Here is a 27588-nt window from a genome sequence, read left to right on the forward strand (position 1 = left end):
TTTCTGAAATGTTGAATAACAAACCATACTGTTATGTCACGGTTCTATACATTATATACGTAATTAATAAAATAATGTAACGTTCGGTACCACATGCTGTTATTCCGCAATACGATAAAAGGGGTCTAGAATATGCGGTACGTAATTTCGGGAGTGACCATATGCGAAATGTCACGGAGCGTTACAGGAGTGAGATGAAAGTTAGAAAGTATTACAGTACGTAAACAAGTTGCTGATTAGTGATCAATGAATTGCATAGATGCGATGTTGTATAGGCTTATGCGCGGACCTTAGAACCTATTTCTTAAATTTTGATTAGCATTTGAAGGGATAGCTCTTGGCGAGATGGACGTTATTTAACCTTTATTATTATTATTATTAATCCCTATCTCATGTATCTGCAGAATATGAGCCCGTATGTCTTCAAAACTATCTCATGTTGCATGATATCCCGAGCACACGAAAACAGTGCATCACCATTTTAGTCACGTAACTCGCGGAGACTAAGGTCCCAGTATGAGTAATCGGTCCATGTAGACCGGATCACAACCATATTATGTCATCAACTCCTTTTCTGAACGCTGTGGAGGCATCCAAGGCTTAGTTTTGAACGGAATGATCCATATCCCGAGTGACTCGGTCGAACCGGTCGAACGAGTTCGAGCACACCCTATAAGAAACTGGTCCCTATTTAGGTGTTAGGCTCGCAAAGTAAACCCTGAAAACTCCACACTACTAGCTCATCGGTGAGGCCAACCACCAGAGTTCAGTAGTTTTATTCACTTAGTTAAGGCGTCAACCTATTGTTCTAGGGCATCCGGGATCGAATTTGAACGGCAAAATATCACGGGTGATTCGTCCCGAATAAATTGAGCACTCACCACCCGGCCGTCCCCATTGTGTGCTGGAAAAACTCACAATGAATATAAAAAGGGATCTTAGTGCGCACAGAGAGAAAAGCACTTTAAAGTAGAAAAAACCAAAAGAAATGTTTCTCTTTGCACGATAGTTGTGGGTGACACCAGATATTTCTTATGTCGCTCAACGTGTGGATGAAATATGTGATGTGTCATGTTTCACTGTAGCGTATAAACGCTTTTCTCGACGTTAAGTTTACAATCTTAACGTTCAATTGTATTGTATCAGTTCTACCGTTTCGAGTTCCTCTTTAATTTTTCATCCATACGGATGACGGTAAATCTGAATCGGATGCTCACTTTTTTATCCGTTTGCCTGGTTTTCTTCGTGTGTCTGACATCTAAATATGGGCAAATTTCCCGTAGAAAGTCTTTCTGGAAGACTTTCAGATTGCCCTTTGCAGATTGCCAATGTGTCGCGTTGCCATATCTCATCCACTAAACCATAAATTTTAATGTATCAAATATTTGTTAATTTAAATATTATTAAGAACTCTTTCTATCTGTGAACACATTTTTCCTAGTCTTGTGTATACTATCTTTAATCATACCCATTATAGGTCTGGCTAAATTCATAATGGAGACGATCGGGTGATGACAGCTGAGCCCGATGTAACAGGGAAAGACGACCTGTGAAAAACTGAAGACCGCGACTGGAGCCCGAATCATAAGAGCAACAGTATGTTAACACTTAATTAATAAGGATAACATACAGTACTTACTTTAATATCGTCTTTACAAAGAATCATTCTCAGTTCTTCAGCTTCAGTCTCTAGATCTACAGGGCATTCTTTGAGAATATCCAAAACCTGCAAAGAAAGAAACGTCATACAGTAACACAATTTATAATTATATTTAAAAAACTTTATTTGAAGGATATTTTCCGAGATAATAATTAAATTTACGGCGGATACATGCGTGTTTCTTAATTAAATTGCCGAATTAGATAATAATTTCGGAACCAAAGTACAATTGGAGATACCGGGAAAGTGCTAAAACTAAGCATTTAGTAAAGGTTAAAGGTTAGATAAAATACTAGACTATGTAATTTGGAGAGTAACATTAGTCTTATCCCTTATTTCGGTTACTGTAGGCACGATCACGGTTCGGAAAACTGTTTTACGTCCCTCCTTTTGAAGTTTTGATCCCATTGCGGGTCGAGCCTGGCAGTAACGAGTGCTAAATCGTGTAAAAGTGACGAAATATTTCGATCAGCGGATGTCGAAAGGTCGTGTATTAACCTATTCAACGCCGCAATAAGCAGGATTCGCTATTCGTTCTTACAAAATCGCAAATTGGCCGATCCTTATTGAGAATGGCCACTTTACGACTGCTTTATTTCATTATAAATGGGAAAGTCTGAAGTATAAACGAGGAAATGTTAATACGGGACTCGAAATTATCTCCAGATTTATTTTTTATTTTAATTAACACATCCTAACAGATATAAGGGATGATAAACCAGGAAGAAGAAACTCACCTCTCTGACGGCAGAGATGGCATCCACGAAAGGATATCTCAAAGGGGTGAAGGATTTCATGTGGATCTGATCGTAAAGCTGAAAGAAATTTTAAGATTTCGTTTTGTAAACATTCATAATTTCACTCTTTGAAAGAATCTAAAAAATTAAATTTTTTCGGCGCGACGAAAGCTTACGAGGAAAACGATAAGATTTTAGCTTTGAATGAGGGAAGTTCGACCCCTCTGGGGGGTGGCCACCCTCTCATTCGAGGCTAGAATCTTACCAACAAAAAGAAAAGTGATCGATGTTTATAGAAGAGAAGAAACGTCATAAAAATTTAATGCGGAAGTGACGTGCGACCGAATTTCGATCGATAATCGTAAAGTTACACTAAAAAAAAAAAAAAAAAAACGGTCGTCACTACAGCGTTTAAAGAAATTCATTTCCGCTCAATTCGGAGCGAAAATTAAATTTTTTAAATATTTTTAAAATAATTTTAATATATATACCAGTTAATTTTTTACAGTGTTTATGCATTTACGCGAAAATAACTGCCGAAAAAAATGTGTTAATTAATAAAGATTGAATTTGATCGCTTCTACCTCGGAATTTTAATATATTATATGAAATTCCACGCGCAGGTTACGGCAATTTCGTTACGGAGAAAGAATCTTTACATACAGTTGTATTGTTACATCGCATGAGAAACAATGCAACGCATTGACGCGTTAAATATGCGCTCCTTTCGTACTCGCGAGTTCACTTCCCGATTCTAACACGCATAGAGATAAGAAACAAACACTAAGGACGACGTGATTATTAAACACCCGGAAACAACACATCATATGCAAATTTGATAATTGATAGAACACTTAATTGGCTAATCGAGACGTGACGAAACACAAAAAGGCGGAAACGTGTAGCGACACGAAAACTAGAGAGTCGTCACTCGAGTGAAATCTAAGTTAATTATTTTATTTTAATAATATTTATATTTATAATTTTAAATTAATTATTTTAATTATTTCTCCGCAGGTAATTCGGACCAACTTTCGATTTTTATCCGACAATTAAAACAATATGGCGATTAAAGTATGACGGACGTGCCGCCATCTCTCGGCGAAAGTCTGAAATAACTCGGGGAATTAATTTATTTATTTATTCGTTCGATTTTTATTATTTCATTCGAATGTTTTTTATAATATTCTCCATTTTTTGAAATTAAATAGACGCGTAACGTTAGCGAGCGATTCGCATTAATTTAAGAAAGAAACAAACAAATCCCGAAAGAGAGAAGCGACTGGGTATTACGAATGACGTCATTAAGTTACGAAACGGCAACGGCGGATAATTCGATCGATTTTAATTATAATTTAAACACTTCTGGTTATTAATACACAAAGTATTTAAATTATAATTAGACAAAGTCGACCCGGACGGATAATTAGTCTATCCAGTGGCTTCGTTAGTACAAGAGAGATGAATGGCACGACCAGTGAAAGCGAGAATAATACCGAGAAACAATTCCCTACGTAAAATTCCCTTTTGTACTTGCACTTGAAGAGACCAGGCCTTATCATGTCATGGCCAGCAGCACCGTTTGGCCGCAGCTCGACATTTATGAGAACCTCAGAAAAACATTTGTTACAAGAACTTCACTCTATCGCATCTTGTATTATAAGAACAGAAAGTGTTTCACCCCCCACTAAATTTTATTACTTAAAAAGTTTTTAAAGCTACCTCGCTTCTAATATACAGGGAGGCCTCAAAAGTTTAACTGGCACGGGCCTCCGAGAGGCTTGGGATCAGAGCCGGATTCGCGCGTAAGCTAACGAGCTGCAGCTTAGGGCCTCGAGTTAGTTAGTAGTTAGGGCCTGACATTTTAAATGTATCATTATTTGGTGGACAGGAAGGGCCAGCTATATATTTTAACATAGGGCCACAAGTTTTTAAGTCAGGCCTTCCCTGGTAGGGAGGGGATATTCTTCATTGACGTTTTCCCCGATTTAACGAATTATTCTCGGGATTTACACGAGTTCCTCAAAATTATTCTTCGTCGGACAATTAAATTAACGACATTTAATCCGAATTTCAAAGCAAACTCTTAATAACAATTAATGGAGGGTTTTTTCCCGTCTCCTCTCGTCTTCAATCGTCTTCGATAAAGGAAATTTAAGGAGTAGCGGGAGCAAGATCGATTAAGAGAGGAGAATTTCCGACTATTTAGAGAAGCGCGCGGGGAATATCGCGTGATCGCAATCGCCTCGAATATCACACCAAATCTCGTCTCGATAAACGAGAATTGGGAATTGAGCTCATCGATCTTAAAAATTCTTCCACTTTACGTCTCCGGAGATGCACGCAAAATTATTATTATTATTATTATTTGTTTAAATAAGATATGGAGGTCGAAAAATGGCCCTAAACGTTTCAACGTAGCGTATTTTCCATCAGACTCGTAGTTACGAGGGTATTTCGGGGCTTGCAACTCTCAAAATTATTCTGTGCCCTTCAAATATCTTCTGTCAGTCTTTAAATCACCAATTTAAATTAAAATTCGTGTCTGTTCCTACTTGCATCTCCTAATATTGCCAGTGCATCACCAAGACAGACCTCCTGGATGGTCTTTTATGGAAAACTGGCTCCCTATTTAGATGTTACTAATTTGAATACTCCACGTGACTGGCTCGTTGACCAGGCGCAAACCCACATCAAATACTAGACCCACTCTTCAGCAACCGTCAGATACAAACGAATCCCCCCTCACCCACAACCTACCGATGTAATACTTGAATGATCCCAATTCTAATTAATAAGCGAGAGGTAATAAATTTTCCTTTCTCTCTATTGATCCAAGAAGACGAAGTAAAAGTGATAGAAGAATTGATAAGACCCGCGTGGTTAGGACGATTTCCAATTTTCGTTTATCGAAGTCCGTGTTTAAGACATTCGAAGCGAATTGCCACGCGATATTCCCCGCGCGTTTTTGAAAATCTCAAGGGGATCGTCTCCGTCGCCATCGATCTTCCTCTTAACTTTCCTATCTTGCCGATGATATATGACGTTCTTCGATTTTCCTGTCGTAAAAGGAAACTATATCTCCCCTTCTTAAGCGATTTCGGGGGCGAAATTCTATTACTTAACCCGAAAAATTATAATTTCATATATTTACGAAACTCTAAAGAAACCCGTGTAAGCCGGCATTGTAGAATGCCGAAAAAAATATTCGTGTGATTCCGTTTTATACGAGTTTTACTGTATTTAAACGTTTCGTTATTAAATCTATATTTAAATCATAATTTAATATTCGATTAATTCTGTATAAAGTTTCGAAATGATTAATATTATAAGCGTCATAACACGTCATAATGTAATCCTTTTATTGACTAGTGTTCCTCTTAGTGAGATTAAATTTTTTTTTTTTATATTTTACGCGCTAAAATATAATATAAAATAAATTAATTTTAATTATTTATTTTCGTAAATGTATATTTTGAACAACAATTAATTTCTGGAATAGTTTTTATAAATATTACGCGCAAAAAAATGGCGTTTAAACTTATCGATTGCGCGTAATTTCCAAGTAAAATTTTATTAGAATCGATTTAGAAACTAATTTTCATCGTCCATTTTCTCATTTTTACAATAACGTTTTCCATTTTCTCGAAAGGAAAAGGTCAAAGGTCGAGAATGGTCGTACAAAACATAATCATCCAATCAAATTGCGCATAAAGAAACGAGTTCTTCGTATTCCTCACCGATTAATGATCGGTAAGAGTAAGAGTCGCGACGAACGAGTCACGTAACTAATCCATTATAAGAAATTAACAATGTAAAATGAAGCATACAATGGCCGCAGGCGCGGGCGTAACTTAGATCTTTGCACCCTTTCTTGCCAGAAGGGCCAATTTTTCGACAAACCGAAATGCCAAGAGCCTCGAGATAAGCAAATGAACAATGCGTATCAAACACTTGAATAAGTATTGTCGATTGAAAATACTGCATAATAAACATTGAAAACGAAGTTTGCTTCCGTGCAATTTGCTGTTGCTTAGAAGCAATTTTGTGAAGGAGCTTTCGTTTAAAAATCCTTCCGCTGCTCTGTAATTATCTATTTAGCCATTGTTGTACAGACTTCTCTAATTACAGCCTTCTTTGAAAGCTTGAAAATGCTTTCAATCTGAATTTCTACGTTATTAACTCAGTATCAATTTCTAACTCCACAAATACATAAACAGTCACGCCAAGCTTTCAAAAAAACCTGTGCAGCTTTCACACTTGCACAACGAAAAAAGGGCTCTGACACAATCGTTTTCAAACTCGTGGTTCTGAAAAATATAATCATTTATTGGCTGCTGAATTGCACTGGAGACGTTCTATATGCCGGAGAGTGACGTTTGGAGCCACATAAACATTCTCAAAGAGCCACGTGCGGCTCCAGAACGGCAGGTTATCGACCCCTGGTCTAAGATTTCGCTCTTTTAGGAGTTTCCATACCAAGGACGAAGCAGGTCGTACGATTTAGATCAACTAAACAGCCAGTTGATTCACTAAAATCATGTTAAACGGGTCTGTTTCTACTTACATTATCATCTATCTACGTGTGATAAATAATAAACACACGAAAAACAAGCAGAAAATTCCAAATACCCCTATCAAACGAGGAATCTTCTCTTCTGCTCCTTATAGAAGAACTAGACAGGCCATATTATGCAAAGTAGGATTTAGGGGTGAGCAGGGCGCAACTGCACCCCCTTCTGGAGGATTTTTCGAATAAAGCCGGGTATCTCAGGTAGTAAAAGATTGTTTCCTTTCTGCACCTTCTCTAAATATTTCTGGATCGCTTTGTCATTGTCATCTGAATGTTACGTGGGTCTCTAGCGACTAGGAAAGCTTTCGTTTCACACGGTGCGATACGGCCTTTACATTAAATAAATAAATATTCATAATATACAGAAGGCCCGATTGTTTACACTTGCCTGGGGCCTTGACAATCAGAACCACCATTGTATAAGGAGAAACAGGAAATTTGTAAACAACAAGAGTAAGTCTACTTAATTTAAAATGTAAATAACGGAATGATTTCTAAAGAATTCGAACAGTTTTCCTGTGGGAATTGCATAAAATATTTACATGAATCGATGACGTTTTTGAGAAATATAAACGAAATACATCAATTTTTGATATTTTCCATGCCGTTTCCCAGTTCTTTCATCTTTAATAACGAATCAATCTCGGCATTCGAATAAATAGTACGCCATTTTGTTTAAAAAATTCAATAAGTCTCCCCCCTCCTCTTACAAATTGTTCCAACCAACTTTTTGTCGGAGGAAGAATTCGGAAATTTGGGGGAACAGAACGTCAAACATGTCGATAACGTTTTCTAACTTTATACAAAAGAAGAATACGAGAAAATAATTGAATTTCCGTTTCTAGAAATACAGCTGTACTCGGAAGTAGAGAAGCGTATCAATTGCTAATGATCGGTCTTTAATGACATAACACTTGCTAATTATGTTCGCTTAATTGTTGTTTTTACCACGTGATCGTTTACCCACTCTGTAATTTATCGTTAGTATACGACCTTTATAAACCTTACGTGCAGTAAAGAATTAAATTTTTGCAACGTAAACGGATAAAGTTTGCCTCACTCTTTCCGCTTACGTCACATGACACGTTACGTAATCTCGCTATCCATAACGTTAACACGAGTATTAAAACATAATGCACTTAATAATACACTAAACGAAGTTTTTGGGAGGATAAACAAGCCAATGACGTAGCCAGTTTCAAATGAAACGGGCTACGTCATTGGCTTTCTTTTCTGCCTGTCTTAAATGTCCGATGACAATAGAATTTTTTAAAAAATTAAAAAAGAAATAAACATTTGTTTTTGATGGATGATTCATAAAAGTACGGCCATTTATCACATATTTCTTATAAATTTTAATTACAAGGAGAGTTAAAAAGGTGTGGATCTTCTCCGTTTTTATCCAAACGTCGAAAACTTTCTGACGTAATTGATGAGGAAAAAATTCAATCTCAGTGTTAATCTTCGTTTTGTTACGTCATCTACGACGTAATCTTTATTATTTATACAGTATATCAAATGTATAATTCCTATAAAATGGCGAAGGTACTGTACATCACTCTCGTCACTAGCTTTAATCAAGTTTTTATAATTATTATATTTAACAAGAGATAGCGGCCTGACGGTCTGCCTACTGCCAAATTGCTTATCAATTATTAAGCCTTAATAGCCCAATGAACGAATCCGGCTGTCCGTTTGACATTTCAAGTTTGTAACGATTATTAAGATATATTATTTCGCATTTCATCTTTTGGAATCTGACATATATGGCGTGTAAACTATATTAATTATCGAAATGTCTCTTTGTGTCTCTGTGACGTACTGTACCACTACGTACGCAATCCAATAACGCTTCGTTTTATATAAAATCACGTCATTCCTTACGTCAGTTTCTTTATCCCCACTTTTAAGTATTAATTTTTTCGATATTGCGTGTTCCTAAGACGAGTGAGAATACGTTTAATCTACATTCAAACTCCTAAAACTCGCGTAATAATTCTTCGATTTCGACTTAACTTCGATATTTTATTATATTCTGCGATACTATTTCGAGATATCCGAAGGGACAATAAATCTATCGACAGATTCTGCCTGTGGCAATAATAGTGAAACCAGTTCCATGTATTTATGTGTTATTCTTACATCTTTCTACTTCATCAAAGTATTGTTATCGCCTATCCGGTTTAGCGAGACGAATAATAGAAACGTCAACTTTATATAGAGTAACGCATATTAAATTTGGGGGGAGAATTTTTCCATTGTCGCATTATACAAGGAATCCGATCGACTTAAAACTTGTAGAAATTGTCTGATCATATCATTCTTATACAGTAATTAGCGGTTCCTTTAATTAATAAATGGGTTGTTGGGCCTCATATACCTGAAGGGAGCTGGGGCCTGAAGAAAAATTAAAGGCCCCTAGTACTTCTTATCCCAATAGTTATTTTTACTAATAAAAAAATGAACTGCTACTCATTAATAAAGAAACGTTCTACGTATTTCATTTGTTGAAAAATAGCAAAAGGTGTTTTCAAAAGCCTTATTTATACCTTGTTTTTATTTACATTTTATCAACGCCAGGATCAGTTTAGCCTAGAGTTGATAAAAGTAGGAACATCCAGAGGGAGGGAAAAAGAGAAAATTATCCCGGGCCTCGAAAAATTATATTCCCTACAAAATTTTTATTTCGTTACCCTCTGGATAACTAAAGAAAAACGCAGACAGGGATAAAACGGAACGTAAAAGAAAATAGACGTTAAATATGGGTGGAAGATATTAAATATTCGATCGCGTAATCATTTCTATATTCTGTCTATAAAATTCTACTTACTAATTCCTCTCGTTTCCTTTTCTAAGATTTAATTAACAGAGTTGCACTTCCTCCTTTGTTCTGATTAATTATACTTTCGATTCCAAATTAGGCATTCCGGACAATAACTCGAAACGGAATTGTTAGTCGCGAACGTTCCTCTAACGTCGACGTTCCCCAATTCGAAATCTCGGAAAATTCCATACTCGGAATTAACCGAGCGACCGAACCGGAAGAGACAAATATATATATTTATTTGGACTCGACCAAGCGAATCGTTCGATTAGTTGCGCCATTTCAAAGAAACTTCAAAGTTACGAAGATGGGGATTAAGTTTTCCTTTACCCCCCCGCTATAGAAATGAAACGAAAACACTCATTTTTCTCGATTTCTATATTTAGACTAAAAAACATGTCAGCGGAGTCTTAGGGTTTGACTAAAAGTGTAAACAATATAGTTTTTAGATTTATCGATAGCGTATACAGTAGAGTAACGCCATATTTAGTCCTTTTTACTATCTAAAACTTATGTTTCCACTATTTTAGAATGTTCGTTTTTACTTACGCATTTTTACGCGATTTTTTTTTACTACAACGGAGCATTTTATTAATGTAAAGTAACGTAACTTATAGAATACAGAGAGTAAAACATTAATAGCTGGATTAAATATGGCGGATGTAAAATGGATCACGTTGTTGAGGCGATTATGTTGTGAAGTCAAGTGAATTCTAAAATAAACGTGTAGAAAACATCCATATATAGATAGAACTATATTAAACTTCGGTATTCCTTCTTGTAAAAAGTTCATGAATACTTGTGATCGGAACTTTCTCAAAAACATTAGGCCTATATAACTCTTCGTTATTCGTGTATTATTAAGTGAGTCCATAATCGGCCTCAATGTCTAGTTTCACGAATCATGTCTTTTGACTTTAACAATAGAAAAATCTGAAAATCTGTCGTTGGCGCTCATTGCCGCCAGTGTGTATCGGCCTATATGTATATGGAATATCTAAAGACCGATATGGACGGGCGAGAAAATTATGACGACAGCCAACGTCAACAACTGGCTCCACCAATCATTTTCGACATCTGAAACGGGCGACAATATTGCATCTGTTATCGAAATCATTAATAAATAATTACAATTTCTATGAAATCGAAAAAAAAAATCGTATAATTAAATGTTCGTTTCGTGATTAACGAAAATATAAAAATTCGTTCGTATTAATTAAAAATTGTTTAAATCTGTCATTGACGTTGTCGCGTTAATTTTGTCGTCTGCATGCGTAGGGGGACAACATTAAGGCGACACCCAACGTCGACGGATAAAATGAAAATGCGCCACCTCGTTACTTTATTCATTTTCTGTGACATATATATATTTAAGAAATTAGCGTCTATTTTTTTTTCAATACTAAAAATGGCAACAACCGATGCTTTAATATTACACCTGTCTTCGAAGTCATTAATAAATAATTATAATTTGTAAAAGTTAATAATAAAAAAAATCGAATAATTAAATATTCGTTTCGTAATTAACGAAACTGTAAAAAGTCGTTTGTACTAATTAAAAATTAATCCGAATTTAAAGGACGAATACCAAAAAGGAAAGACGACGATCGAAAATTAGTTCTAAAAATGTCTTCTTTTTTTTGCATTTTTTATATAGGGACTTTAAATATTTAAACATTTTATAAGTTTAATTAAATATTTAGAACGCCGAATCTATGGACAAGCGGATGGGCGAGAACTAATTAATTAATTAACCACTCGGCGAATTTCGGACCGACAAGCGAACGAATCGGGAAAAGTAACTCCGAAGGAGAAGCGATTATTCCCTCGATATTACGCCGAAAAGAAACTTCGCCCGGTAATTTTTGTATATCGTTTCTTAGAATAACGACAGGGGGCGGGTCGAAAAAAATGGCGGCTCATTAATAATAGAAGAGATAAATTTATAAAGGAAGAGTTCGATAATTGGCAAAATTTCCTAAGGCGTATTCTGTATATTAATAACGTCTCGCTATAAATAACGCTTTAAATGGGGACGTTTTATTCACTTAAACCGCGTCTTCAACGGCGCACACCTTAAACCAACCGTTCCCGCATATAGCGACGTCCTTTACGCGTTACTTCAATTTATTACGTAGATTATTATGGTAAAATCTGCCAAAAACGGGACCCGAATAAAGCGGAAACTCGCCTAAACGCGGGTTTTACAGTATTTTAACAGATAATCTATCGTAAGAAATGCATTTTTGTGACGTCAAATAAATAAACCCCGGGGGACGTCACGTGTAAGAGACATTTGTTTTCCAAGTTTTCGGAAAATTACCTCATCCGTCTCTTTCCTCCCCACTCCGCGAAATACGTCGATCTAACACATCCAAACTTTCCAAGAGACGTCAGAGAATTCCGAAAATTCCCCAAACTCAATTTGCCAACGGGCGTCGCTATTCCGAAGTGGGGCGGCGTCCCACCTCGAAGTAGCGCCGTCGTTTCTCCGCTCGGCCATTTATTTCTAAGTAGCTACGTTTGGCCCGGGGTTAGTCTCGAGGGTGTCAAAGTTTAATTACGAGGAGGGGGTTGAGTCACTTCCTCTTAAATTACCGGAAATTACCATCCAGATAATTGAAGAGGAGGCCCCTTTAGTAGTTAAACGTCAAAGTGACAGAGTTATTGTTATACGCGGGAACCGTTCCTAACTCCCGACAGGAAATGTCCGAATTTAAGGTTCTTTTCTTTTCTTATTTTGCAAAGTTACGCGATTGATTTACGTTTCTGACGGGATTTATAACGCGCTTAAAATCGAGGAAAAAATCCCGAAAATGAATAAACGTTAAGGTAAACGTAGGGAAATTACCGATAAAGGAAGTGACGTGACGTAACTCACCTCGACGGGCGTTCGGAAGGCGTCGTTACGCGTCCGACGTTTGACCATTCCGTATAGGAAGAACATTTCGCACGGACCCTCCGCCCTCCGTCCATGACCGCCGAAGAATACTCTTCCCCCCTCTTATTCCTTCCCCGCTCCGCCGCGCGCGCGCGCGCTTTGTGTCACCGCCCCTTTCGGGTCGAGAACGAGGCCGGAAGTCGATTCGGCCTGGATTTCCGGACGATTTCTCTACTTCGTCGACTCTTCTTTTTTGTGAGTTTCTCCGTAACGAAGCGGGCGGAAGTTTAACTACGCCTGGGGTTCGAACCCTCTCCTTATAAATGAAATGAAAACAAAAGCCTTCGTTTACATTCGTTACGCTATCCACTTAAGAAGGAAGATATCCGCAGCCTTCTACATTTAAATACCAACGAAACATAACTCAGATGGTAAATTATCAATTATACAATTCCCAGGTATTGTAATCCGCGTAACGATTCTAAACAAGGCGTAACCGATCGTTATTCTCGTCCGGAATTCTCTTTTTTTTTTCTCGTTACGTAATTGAGAAATGATGTCATCACTTCCGGAATGGTAATTACCCTTTATCGTTACGTATACGATCGCTTCCGGTCAAAACGTAACGACCCGAGATACATTTCTACTTCCGGAATCGGAACCGGAAGATACAGAAATTATTCGATTTCGAAGTCGATTGTTTCAACACTAAAACAAGGAAAATCGTACGTCCGTAGATCTGTCCGTCTGCAAAATATTAAAATGTGTTGCGAGGTAAATGTTAATTTTCCTTCCCCTTTTGGGGGAAATTCCGAGGTGTTGTAGATACATTCTAAATTTCCGTACTATTGTTACGCCGAGTAAATAAAGAAAAACGAATCGTAACGTCTCTGTTACGCTATACATAGAAACTGGCTAGAAAAAAATGTCCCCCCCATCTAACGACCGTCGCGACATCTGATGAGAAAAGTGGTAACTATCGAAGCTACTGCGTAACGTCGATATTTAATACCCCGATTTAGCGCTAACAATACGCAATTAACGCCCGAAATCTAATTTTACGCGTATTTCGGGTTCTAGGACTTGAAGCGATTGACCGGAGATGAAGGAATGTGCGTAACAATGCCTCCAAATGCGCATATAAGAAGGTGAAATGATTTGAAACACTAGAATGTAACGTAACGTAACCAAGCTGGTTCTCTACACTACATTTATGAGAAGGAACGGGAAATATGTAGGCTATTGATGTTACGAAAAGAAGCCTTACCTCTAAGAGACTGTGCAGTTGTCTGTTCTCCAAAACGGATGAGAGATAAGTCCAATCCTGATCTCGACTCTCAATCAGACATTGAATGCCTTCCAAACTGTCCAGTATCAGGGAAACTGCGCCTGCTAATAATTACAATAATTAGTTCCTCGTGTTCAATAATAACGTCGCTATAAACGGGTGTAAACGTTACATAAAGTAGGAACGAAACGATTTCGTTCTCCTCTAATCCCCAAAAAAATAATCTTATTTATAGAAAAGGAAAATGCCGGAAGTAAACCGAGACGTATTTTTCGAATCGGAAAGAAACTCGAAGCGACAAAATTTCGACTAACGACGTCTATTCGAAACTGATAGACTGGATTCTCTATTATCTTCCTGTATGTTCGTTCGTTTATTACACGAGAACGGCCGAACCGATTTGTATGAAACTTTGTACATGTATTCAGGACATTCCTGGGAAGGATTCTGGCTACTTTCCAATTCACGTCTGTCTATCTGTCTGTTCGAATATCACGTGAAACAACTGAATCCTTCTTCGGGCTGTACAGTGTATTTAGTGTAAATTTCTATGTTTTTGACCGGATCTATTATATATTCTTTCTCGGTATATAAATTTTTTATGCGTGTATTTTTGTACGAAAACATTAAATAAAGTATCATCTAGTAATTTAATAAATTAAAGTGAGAATTAAGAAGTAATACCCGAAGAAGTAAGTTCGTCTTCCATGCTGTACGTGGATAATCTGTCGTAGGTCTGGTCTCCGTACGTATTGTACCATTTGGGACTGGATACGGCCGACAATACCATTTCCTGTAAACAAAACAACGTTATAGATACGTCACTCGCTTATATTTTCTCGGATATAATGAATATTCTATATTTATCTTTACCGTTCGAAATGCAATCCTGTAAATCAGTCTTTCCCGCAAAGCGGAGAAATACGAGGGAAAGCATACATTTAGGCGTTCGTAAAGACTATGTATAAGTGTATTCTTGATCCAAATCGTTGACTCTTGACAATGGCGTTAAGTTAAACCCCGATTTAGCGCCACAATTTGTTCAGTTTTGAAACTGGCACTAAATCGAGTGGAGTGAACGTCGGTAATTTGCAGATACTGATTAACCTATTAACTAATTATTATTAATATTTAAAAAAAACCTTTCTATAATATTTTAATTTACAAATATAATCAGCATCATCCCTCGATTTAACGAAAATTTATATCATTTTTTAAGACTCGTCAAAAATTGAGGCCAATTATATCCAGTATTCCTCATACATGTTTTACACGGAACGGTTATCGTCTTTACTACAAGTTCTAACCTCATATGATCAATCAAATCCCTCGATTTAACGGATTTATACGCTTTTAATGCCTTATACATGACAAGAATAAACATTCCAACAAACATAAAAGCCACAGCTATATATTTTTAATGAGGAACTACAGGGTAGCTTCGCCTCTACGCCATCAAATTCATCAGTAACCATGCTTAGATTTAACGGCACCATTATGGGAGACCATAACTTTAAATTTAATATTTAATTTTATAGTATTTTCGTCCAAATATTTATCTAATCTGCCTCCCCATAAATCAGTAAATAAGCTAGTAATTCCTTTATGCAGGAAGAAGCTCAGGATCAAAATATATAAAGGAAGAACAAACGAATCCTTAGGATGATTATAGTGTGTCCCATAAGTCTGGAAACACAGGGGATAATTATATTAATCTTTATTTATTCTTTTATAGTTGGGGATGGTAAGTGAGGAGAGTCGTTATAATGGGGACTGGCAATTAGCATGAAAAGAGAGAGCAAATTTACTTTAGTAAATATTTAGATAGGAGAGAGGAGCAGGAGCAGGATCTCCTCCTCCTCTTTCGTATCTCTTGTAAGCATGAGATTCTTTTATGACTAAAATTTGATTTGATGAGGTAAGTCAACTCCACACGTGTCGATCTCTCAAAAGGGGTGCTCCAGAGAAGAATTTCTATGACAAATTAACTCCTGTTTAGGTGTTACACGTGAAAAAAACCTGGTAAACTCCACGTGGCGTTGGTCAGGTGCGAACCCATAACACGTAATCCACTGTTAGGCCTCTGTTATGGCCAAACAATGATTTAGGATAATTAGGATAATCCCGAGAGTTTGCAGGCGGATAGTTTTCATAAAAACTTAATGCGTGAATAAATACTACACGCTACGCTTGGGTGGGTTAATTATCCGAAAGAAATCTCGAATTAATAGCATTAAAACGCTATTTCGAGAACATAATACGAGAGAAAAATCGTTTAAACGCCACCAACGATCCGCTTAATATTCCGACGACATCATCACATCCCTTTTTGGTCCAGTAATAAAGAGAAAATCGAGATTCATCACCCTGATAAATTGGAAAATATGCTAAGTTACTTTCTGGGATGATTCCAATAATGTTAAATATGCGTCATAATTTAATAAAATATATAAATTTAAATTGTTAAATTGCATTATTGTTTCGTAAACTTAAGCATCATTCCAGGAGGAAGGAGCCAGCATCAGTCCAGAAAGGAGTGATGCTGCTGGCCCTTTCTGGACAACACTGAATTCTTTCTGGAGTTTCGAGCAAATATGACGATTAGAATAGAATAACTCCGTAACATTCTGCGTAATTTGCGTGTAATTTTACAAAATATACGTATATTTTTGTAGGTTACGCTTGACTCTTTACATTCTCTTCATCTCCGTGCTCCACCATCTTCATCATCCGAATTTCATTGATTTTTCTCGTAAGATATGATTTCATTCATTCAGAATTTAAAATGTAATCGTCATCTAATTTTGAATTACTCGCGTGTAATTAAATTTACAGTAATATAAACGAGGAGCAAATATCTGCACTTACCTTTAACTTCCTTCTAATGTTAAATCGCTTTAAATTTTCGACGGTGATTTGTAAATGAACTCTAGAGGCACAACTGTCTCTGTCCTACGGGGAAAAAATAAGGCAATTAAAGCCATAATTAACTGAAAAATAAATTATTTCCTTTAAAAAATAAAAAATGGAGCAATTACGACGAAAATTACATCCGAATCGAGAAGATAAAGTTACGTTTTCATGCTGGAAAATTCGCTTTGTTCGACTATTCGAAACGTTATATCGAGTTTACTTTTTGAAAAAATAATGAATAGACAAGAAAAATGTATTATTTATTAATAATAATGGTTAAAAGTTTAAAAATAGAGTAATAAATAATTTAAATTTCCGGATTTCGTTGCATTTCTTCGCTGGCAGATCGATGCAAAATAGAGCAGGATAGACGATTCGTCATTTTTCAACCTGCCTAAACGTTCTTTCTATGAAAAGAAGATATGAAAACCTTCTGTGACGTTCTTATCGAACGTCACAGAAGGTAAAATATAACTAAAAAGTAGTTAATATGCTCAGGACAGGCCCTAGACTTGCGAACGATAGGTCCGAGCCGACGGAATTATTTCCAACTCTTGAGTCAAATTAATACAATTTATTTGTTTTTTTATATACACAAAACACGACTTTTTACGTTAGACTTTTAATTTTAATTGTAATTTCTTTAAAGAATTAACCTTTTATGAAAATTACGGCTCCTCGAAAGTGTGCCGCGCCAAGAACAGGTGAATAGGATAAGGCAATCAACACCTGGGCAATTTGCCAAAAGAGGAGAACCTTCTGTGGGAAACTGGCCAGTTTAGATGTGAATAAAACCACGTGATCAGCTTATTAATCGGGTGCGAACCCATGACTAACGTTCAGTGGATAAAACTCTAAATACGTTTTAAGGTACAAGCAAAGCAAACAAGCCAATAGCGTGTCTTGTTTCATATTTAAAGAGACTACTTAGCTGCTTACCACTTTCAATCGAAAAAGAAGAAGTTTACCCCTTAATGTACCCTTTTTTTATTTTTATTTTTTTTTAATTAGAAAATACTATCAAACTTTTAACGTTTTCTGTAATATACTAAAAAGTGAGCATTCATAATTTATCGAACAACATCCGAGTACGTTAATTCGGGATAATTATCGACCAGGGAATATTAATAATCGGGTTTATTCTATAAATTCTGCAAGTTTTCTCTTTCTGCCAGGACGACACGTAGCTGCAGCACTTTGAAATTTATCTTAAAACACGAAAATCACCCTTCTTCGTTACTTTAAAACGAAGGATTTTCATCCAATCGCTAATGCAAACTGCAAAAATTTACGTTTTGTTCGGTTAACTAACTTCTGAGCCTCCCTTTATTTAAAGCATTGCTTATGTTAAGCAATCTAAAGTAAAATACCGCAAGGTATGAGGTGACGAGGCTCATTGATCGGGTGAGAACCCACGACCAATAGTTTCAGGGCTTCCGTTACGTCACAAACAAAGATATTTCTACTGTAATGAAGATTATGCGCTATAATTACCTTTATCCAAGGATGTTTTAGAATTTCGTCCACCGTAATTCTCTCGAAAGGGTCCAAAACCAGCATCCTCCTTACCAAATCTTTGGCAAATTCTTTGATGTATTGCCAAGCAAAACTGGACATCTGCCGATAAAATATAGTTTATCAAAGTTAGAAAACACCGTAAAAAGTTATCTAATTCAGAAATAATAATAATAAAAATCTCATTTTATTGTTAAATATCGAAATTTATAGATAAATTTTGTTTTAATTTACCATTATTTACATATCTTTAATGACCGATAATTCAAAATGGAGGCCAATCTTATATAGAAAGTGCGAATTAAAACGCCAAAAATTAATACATTAACTGTTTTCTTTGCTTTAATGTCTGTTAGAAGCTAATTTATATGAGGCCTTTTTTCATTTTGGCCGGGGCGCTAAGCTGTAACCCTTCTCTTCCACTAAATATTGATACGTGTAAAAATTCGAAGCCTTGAGTTAACTTTCGAGGCCCTAAGCTGCAGCTTATGTATAAATCCCACTCTGTGAGCACTAAGAGGGCCCTTTTTTTGCCCAGGCCAACAATGGGGACGACCGAATAACGAGATCCTGATTTGACAATTAATTCGGGTTTTTTTTTTGTAGGTTATGTATGGATGTTAGTGCGTATGGTGAGGCACGATTTTTCATCCACTTTGAAGCTTAATAACGCCCGTGTCTTTTGTTGAAATTTTCTGAAGTTTTGCAGGGAAGTTTATATATTAGGAGGGAATGTTTTCAGAAATTTTCAGAGAAATCGGATAATTGGTTCGGGAGATATAGCCTCATCCCCATAATATCTCCCGAACCAATCTGAAGACTTATAAAAGCAATGCTAGCAATTATTAGGGATAAAAACAAATAAAGAATGCCGGGAAAGTCCAGCACAACAACTTTGCAGCTTTTTCGTATTCCCATCGTGACGTGTCGATCCCTGAAAATAAATGTTGGCAAATATTTTTCTTCTTGCAGAATTCGATGGTCACTCGCAAATGATATAATCCCCTAAGAAACTCACAGAAAAATCACCAAATTCTTTATGGAATCATTAAGATCCATTGCAGAGGATCACAAGTCATGGTTAAACTGGGTCATTGCATGCTCTATTTATTAACTGTGGAGTATTTCTCTAAATATGCGAACAAATCGCCATTACAACGAAAGCCAATTTTTCTCCGGAAAGAAATTCCAAAAAAATTAATCGTTGATTGGATAAAAACTAAGATATTCGTTATAATCCTTCGCTAGAAGCTTGTAGGCACGATCTGTCTTAGATCGTGCCTACAAGCTCAAAATACAGTGACGTAGAAATCATCGTTACCATTCGCATCTGATCTGGCCAATTCGAGTTTTCCGAGTTTCCTTCACCTGTCTAAGGCCTAAATATGGGGCTAGTTTGCCACCTCCCTCTTGGCAGATTTCCCATATGTTGAGTTGCCAATCAATCTAATCTAATCCAGGGGGTGGAGAGTAAGCATTCGCTTCCTCTATCGTAAATTTTGTCCCACTTGGCTCCTGTTTTATCTTTTGCTCCTCTGGCTACGATCTATGTTAGAGGGGCACGAATTGGAACAGTGCAAACCTATATTCACCCCCTTATGGATTCAAAAATATAGATGAAGAGTAAGCTCTTAGATATTGTACATATATTTATGTATTTATTTAGAAAGGTAAAAAGTCCCTCCTCCTGGGTCCTCTTATCGTTCTAAATATACAAATCATTTCTCGGAATGTTTTAAACATACAATAATAAAATTTCAAAACGCTTTAGCAGAGCACGGCCGAGAGAATGAAGTGTTAAGGGCTCACAGAGTAATAATAACAACACATTAAAGCTTTGGGGCTGTATTCTAGTCGTCCCTTATCTTTGAATAGTAGTACATCACGAGCGAACCGCCAATTGGCTTAAAATAAATTTTAACCAATCTGCGACCTCAACGTGTACCGCACTTACGATTACGTAAGATAGCATAATACTCCAATAACCAATCGCGTGTAAGGATATGCTTACATATCGAAACCCCATTGGTCATTTCACTCTAACTGTTCGAAAAAGTAAATAATTCGAATTTTAAATTAAAATAATTCTATTATTATTATTATTAATTTATTATTTCAAGTTATTCTAACGTATTAATATATATTATTTTTTTAAATATGTAATTTTATAAAGGAAACTTTAATAAATAGAAGTGGTTTTTTTTAAGTGAAGACAGAGTGTGGACAGAGGACAGCAACTAGCCATTTAGGAAGTAATGAGGTCTTCCCCGTAGTGCGTACATTAAGCCGCCCACTGCAAATCGATTCGTGTAGCTGTTCCTTATTGCCCAGAAAAGGTAGATTTCCGCTCAGAAGAACGTATAACAATACTCCACAACTCCATATGTCGGCAGCTTTCCCGCACGATTTCTTCTTGATCATTTCCGGTGCCATAAAATGGGGACTGCTCACGTGACCTAATATAAACATCAAAGAATATATTTCGCATAAAAATGCCTTTTACAGGTTTTATTATTATTTTTTTTAATATTGTAACCACATAAAACAATAAAAGGCTTAAACTTTATTCATACAAGAATATCAAATTTTATTATTTATTTATTTTAAATGTATAAATTATAATTGATGTTATTCGTGTATCTGATACTAAGTATACGACTATAATAATTAGTTTTATTAAAATGCATGCAAAAAATTGAGTTTTCATACAGAATCGGTCATACGGACGTGCACACTACACATACAGTATAGTTGTATATTGCTCGTGACATCTTCCCTATCTTCTGGAGGGTGGACAATAGTGATCGATAAAACCACCAAACGCTAGCCTGATCAACAGACTGACCACGTGGAGTTTTCTGGGTTTACATCAAGTGGTGTAAAGCTAGTTACGGGCTAGTGTCCCGTGAAAAGTCCTCACGGGAGGTGCCTCCCCTTGGCATATCGCCCACGTGTTGCGTAGCCGTATTCCGCCAATCCTGATCTTCCAGAGGTTGGATTGGTGGAATAAGGCAGTGCAACACTTGAGCAATATGCCAATGGAGAAGGTCCTACCGAGAGGACTTTCAATGGAAAGCTAGCGCCTATTTACAAACGTGAAGAAAACTCGAAAAATGCCACGTGTTAGTCACGTGGAGTTTTTCGAGTGCTGATCTCTTGGCGCCAACCCGCGACTGACAGTCAGATTCGGTGGTTGTATCCACTTCGGCCACTGGTTGGCTCTCTGGAGGTCAGAGGAAACTTTTTACCGTGGATATCTAGATTGGATGGTAGAGATTAGTTGTATTGTTTCTTCCACAAATTTGGAACTTGAGCAGGACGGAGTCTCATAAAGCAACTCCTTCCCTGCCCCGCCTATTGGCACTATAGGGTTAAAGAGACTATGCCTTGTTCATCGACTGGTTGGTACCTAACACGGTAGACAGGGACGACATAGCTGGGCCCTATGATACTTCTTTCGGGCTCCCGTCCATACCCCGGCCCAGCTCTCTTAACTTGGCATAACTTTTTATATTGTGCAGCCTGTTCTGCACTTATGGTCCACGATACTAAACCTTTTCCAGCTCACACATATACTAATAGCTCAGACTTATAAATATGTAAATAGATATACAAACAGCGGGGCCCCGTTCCTACGAGAGGGGGCCCAAACTAGCTCTTTCCAGACTTATAGATCGAAGAGATCTATGATTTTTCCCATCAATTCCTTTAGTTTCCTTTTACTAGCTGCTAGCGTTCACAGTGTATTGAAGCACCTTTATCGCATACTGCATTAGCAAGACAGAATATCAATTGGTATATTTAAGATAATATAAACAGATTTTTTTATATCATATAATTAATATATTTAACTTTAGGATAGTTTTACTCAAGGATAAATATTAACTAGATTCATTATCATACCCTTCACGGGTTCGGTCAAGCCCATAATGGGACCAGATGGTCATGGACCAGACTCAGTAAATCCAGGTCAGATCGTCCATGAAAGATTTCTAGTGTTGCTCATCCGGATTCGATCCTAGGTGCTCTAGAGCGGTAGGCTGACGCCTTAACAGCTTCGATCATCCCGCTGTCCACGAATAGATATTAAAACTTTCTTATTTTTATATATGTTTGAAGAAATAATGATCGTTTCCTTTACTTTAGTGCCTGCCACGGCCGAGCGGACAAAACCATTAAACACTAATGAAGGATTTGCACCTGACCAACGAGATGCCGCATGTTTTCTAGGTTCCGTCACTTGTAAATAGGGAGTATTTCCCATAGAAAAGCCACCCGAGAGATACCCATTTGACAGATCGCTCATGTGTTGTGTTGTATTATCCATTAATCCTACAATCCTAATCACAATTACAGATATAAGACGATTTATTTTCCAAGAGTTTCACACAGAAAATTTCAATCCTTTCTCATGGCCACGCGCGTATTATAAAATATTACAAATTAATATTAAATTTAGTATAAAGTTACATCTTACCCGATTCTACCGAAGAGGCATTATTTAGTTGAATGGCGGAACTAAATCCACTTAGTTTCACCGGAGCAGAATTTTCCTTCGATGCCAATAATACAGAATGAGGTTTGATGTCCCGATGAATGATATTATTACTGTGACAATAACGAACCGCCTCCAAAATTTGTCTCATGTAGTGGCTGAAAAAGGATTATTAAACGTTTATACGTACTGGTACTGTACATGAAAGCATTATATAATTAATATCTGTTCAGTACAGTACACTACAAGTATTTACAAGTTTTCCAAATACAGTATATAAACAATAGGTAAAAATATTAAAAAATCCAGGAAAGAGTTGCGTAACTTTCCCGGCAAAAAGTATTTATGTCTAATAAACAAATTAACAAAATTTAAAATTGTGTATTGTATCATCTGTTATCAGTTTTTGTTCTAAAAAATAACTTTTACATTATGAATTACAGTATAATAAAGAAAATTGTGTGTGGCGCCATCTGTTATCAATTTTTATTTAAAAATATTTTAATTAGCTTTAAGATAAACAACGCTAAATTAAATTTACTAAATTGAAAATTTAGCGTTACAAAGAGGCAAAAAAATATTTTAATATTCCTAACCTCAATCGATAATTAATTACTAACGACGTGTGCCCGGGCTGCTCGGGATTTTCAGGAGGTGTGGAATTGAAAGAGGGTGATAAAAACAATGGTCCTAGTAACTAAAATCGAAAATTGCTCAGGCTTGCGGGACAAAGATAACAGATCATTTTTGTTCTATTGCAAAACTTTGGTGATCCAAATTTCGCAAAAGCATGGAACCAACTGAATCTTAAACCTGGTGAGTTTAAAAACTCATCAAGTATAAGGTTCAAGAACTGGTATAAGGTTGGTATTTTCAAGGGTACATTCGGCAAGGCATTTGCTCTCTCGTATATCCATCTGTAGTTTAAGTAGCAAGTGTTATCAAATTAGTATTTGGATTTTCAGTGAATTTGTCATCCGGAGATGCAAAAGTTGTTTAGGAAAATTTGCTGTAGATCTGTGTCCCAATAAATGGACCCTCATATTCGTTGAAAGGGACAAATTTTTAACATGATTCCACAATGATGATGCCTTTAGGCAGGCATTACTGTAAGCTAGGGTCGGTAGGAGTCGAAAGTCAAACTAACAATTTATTATTAACAATCAAGAAGCAAACAATGTATTATTATCGACAGACCAACAACAATTAACATTTATTTATTATTTTTGCCAACAGATGGCACTACATGTAAAAGATGCGAAATCTATACGTTACCCCAATATTTTGGGAGTAATATATAGCTTATTGCCGATTCCAGGGTCTAAGCAATACTCATACAAACTTTTGTCCAGATCGGTTTAAAAATAAAGATTTGTATAAAGGAGAAACCAACAAGAATTGATTTTTATGTATATAGATAAGGTCTTAATCAAATGTAGTGGAATTATTTTAATATATTCGACTATATCATATTTTCTGCACTCATTATAAAATACGTACAAAATCAACGTTATTAATTAAACTGTGTCCGCACGTAAAAAAATCGGATCGAACCTCCACAACCATTTTCAGGAATGTTTCTTTTTGAAATGCATACAAAATGACCTCCATACGGCGGCCATTTTTTGTCTCCGTCAGTGGCCGTTTTTCAGAGTTTTTTTGACTGTATTAAATTATATAAAACTAATAATTGTTTCGGAAAATTTATTTATTAATAATTTATTAACATTTTTATTAATTAATGAAAAAATATTGGAAAAAATAGGAGGGAGTGAAAATTCCTACCTGGCAACAGCTTCACTGTAAACGAATCCGGCCGATGCCCTTTTCACGATCTCGAAACATAAATCGGAACCTTCCATGCTATAAATTAAAATGTTTGAAAATTTTGTATTTAATTTTTATTGTAAATTTATAAATCATTTTTAAATTGTTTTTTCTTAATTTCCTGAAAGAAAATAACAAGAATAATAAACGATTCGCTTATACCAAACGAAAAGCCGTATTCTAAATTGGGCTATAAGACTAAATAATTACTAAGCAATTTGGCATGAGGCAGGCCGCCAGAGCGCCATCTCTTGTTAAATATAACAATTCTAAATTAATTAATTAATTTAATTTAGTATATATACCAAAGTAAAATGGCGTAAAATTAAATTTTATATGTGTAAAATTTTTCTAGCATTTAAATGGCACGTTAATTGCGTTTTTTGTCAAGTAAATTATGTTAAATGAAATAATAAATGTTAGAAAAATCTGATATCTTGAGAACGATTAAGCATTAAAATAGAGGGCGCATCGAGGTGGCAATCGGTTTAGTTTCATTTGAAACGAATTCTATCATTGGTTTGATTACTCAGATGCTTGACATCTCGATGCGCCCTCTATTTTACAGATGATTTCGTCATCGTTCACAATTAAATATCGAAATAAAAATAAAAAAATTTCTTCAAAATGTCCGCCTAACTGCAAAAAAAGTAAATGAATAAATTATTATTTTTTTAAATATTTTTATTTAATTTTCTGTACATAAGAAAATTAAATTAATTTTAAAAATCAATCGAATTTAATAACAACAAAAATGTAGCATTTTTAAAAATATTTTTCCAAAAGTTTTTTTTATTAAAAAAAAGAGGAGAGAGTAAATATAATATTAAATTTTTTATCATAGCGTTTAAAATTATTCACGAAATTACTACATAAGTTTAAGAGAAATTTAATAAATTTCTTAATATTTTGATAATAAAAAAAAGTATAAACAACATATACTACGACAAAAAATTTTAATTTAATTTTTAAATATAATTTAAGGATTAACATGCAAAATTTTATGCCGATAATGATTTATTGAATGAATAAAATGGCAAATTGTAGACATTTTTCCCACCGGCAACCAAACGGATAAAACCATTAAAGTGGTGAGTTCTCACCCGACTAACGGGCTGGCCATGCCGACTTTTTCGAGTTGTCTAACGCCTAAATAAACTGCAATTTCCTATAGAAAGTCCTTCCAGGGGATCTTCAGACGATCTTCCAGGAGCACCCACCTGGAAGATCGTTCATTCATTTTATTGCTTTACTCGATCGTGTATAAAGGCGATACGATACGATCACTCGATCGTGATCGTATCGCCTTTATACACTTTATACGATCACTTTATATGATCGTGATCGATACACATATACACATATACGATCACTTTATATGATCGTGATCGTATAAAGCCACGTGATCGTGTATAAAGGCTTATGCCTTTATACACGATCACGAAGCCTTTATACACGATCGCGTATTTCCAAGCCAAATAATTAATCTACTGCGTTATTTTATAATTACAGCGGATGCGTCATTATTTACCAATTCAAGATGGCAGAAGAAACTTAAATTTGTGATTCTATCCCTAAATGATAATATAGTTTATAAACATATTAGATGTTATAGATTATGAAAAGAAGTAATTTTTAATTTGATTGAGAAATGCTATTACGTATACAAAAACGTAATAAAAAAGCACGCGCTATTATATTAGGCTAAGTCTATTTCAGCACTAGTGATGAATCATTCATGATTGATTGGATCAAAATGACGTAATTATGAAGCTGATCGAATAATACACGATTCATTTGGTGAAAGCGAATCAATCACCTTCCGAGCCACTTCAATTTGTCATAGATGAATATTCTGATTGCTTAAGAATCTTCTATGGAATTGAATGTTGCGCCATTTTGTATCCGTTGCATCGAGTTTTTTACTTTCAAGGTTTACTAATTTTATTAAATTTCGTTATATTCTGCATATATTTCAACAGCAATTGTATATATATTAATCAAAACGTAGGAAAAATAGTTTGGAGCCTATGGAGTTTGGCCTGATGGTTAGGTAATAACTCCATAAACTTGCCGATCTGGAGTATCAAGGTTTGAATCCGGACTGAGAACCAATTTCGGATTTAGGGGGTGCGCAGGGGGCTGCACCACCCTTCAGCGGGTTTTCCCGAGTTAAGCCTCGGATATTGTGCTTCCTCCTGCAATCCTTTCTAAAGATTATGGATCTGCTATTGCTGAGAACCATTTATGGGTTAGGAAAAGCCAGCGGAAAAGTTCGAAAATCGATCGATCGATAGATAATAAAGGAAGTATCTTACGGTGATTTATTACGTAATTGATTTACGCTAAGAAACTAAACGAATACGTACTATTCGAACACCATATATAGCATACCGTCAGAGCTATACGTTTCGAACAACTCTACGATGTGAGGGTGTTTCAACATATGACATATGGTGGCCTCCCTCTTCAGATCTGCCCACAAAAAAAGAAATGACATTGGTTCGTCAATAGAAACTGGTAAACGCGTGACAAAAGATAGAAGAAAGCGGGCACTTACCTTCCATGCCTAGGGTAGGCAGTGAGGTGAATTTATTAACGTTTACGATTTTAACGGCGAACTGTCGACCCGTAGTTCTGTGCACGCATCTCCTCACCATGCTGACGGGTCCCCTAAACCGAAACATAAATATAAATCCGGTATAACTTCCTTCTTCCCAAAAAGAAAATGGAGAATATCGAGTTCTCCTTAGAAAAGTATCCGTAAACGTGCACGCGATGGACTGTTTAAGCGGGTAGGGTTTTGCACACAAGGGTACCAGAACGACATTTCAAGAGTGAAATATACGCTCGAGTAGCGCCATAACATTTTTTA

General features: G+C 36.1%; 1 protein-coding gene across 1 annotated transcript in view; it reads right to left on the bottom strand.

Moving 5' to 3' along the window:
* The window catches only part of LOC111635697 (peripheral plasma membrane protein CASK-like), a 137162-nt gene that overhangs the window by 107330 nt on the left and 2244 nt on the right, over window positions 1–27588 (bottom strand). Inside the window, exons 2-12 of the mRNA XM_023380739.1 lie at window positions 27274–27386; window positions 27083–27188; window positions 24672–24749; window positions 22869–23044; window positions 20672–20847; window positions 18371–18493; window positions 16832–16915; window positions 14648–14756; window positions 13943–14067; window positions 2398–2475; window positions 1640–1726 (exon numbers count right to left, since the gene is read on the bottom strand). Coding sequence (XP_023236507.1) covers window positions 1640–1726; window positions 2398–2475; window positions 13943–14067; window positions 14648–14756; window positions 16832–16915; window positions 18371–18493; window positions 20672–20847; window positions 22869–23044; window positions 24672–24749; window positions 27083–27188; window positions 27274–27386 — 1255 coding nt within the window. The remainder of the gene's footprint in view (window positions 1–1639; window positions 1727–2397; window positions 2476–13942; window positions 14068–14647; window positions 14757–16831; window positions 16916–18370; window positions 18494–20671; window positions 20848–22868; window positions 23045–24671; window positions 24750–27082; window positions 27189–27273; window positions 27387–27588) is intronic.

The sequence above is a fragment of the Centruroides sculpturatus genome, unplaced genomic scaffold (genome assembly GCF_000671375.1).
Source record: "Centruroides sculpturatus isolate CEXI.00-Female unplaced genomic scaffold, Cexi_2.0 scaffold1047, whole genome shotgun sequence".
NCBI classification, from domain to species: Eukaryota; Metazoa; Arthropoda; class Arachnida; order Scorpiones; family Buthidae; genus Centruroides; species Centruroides sculpturatus.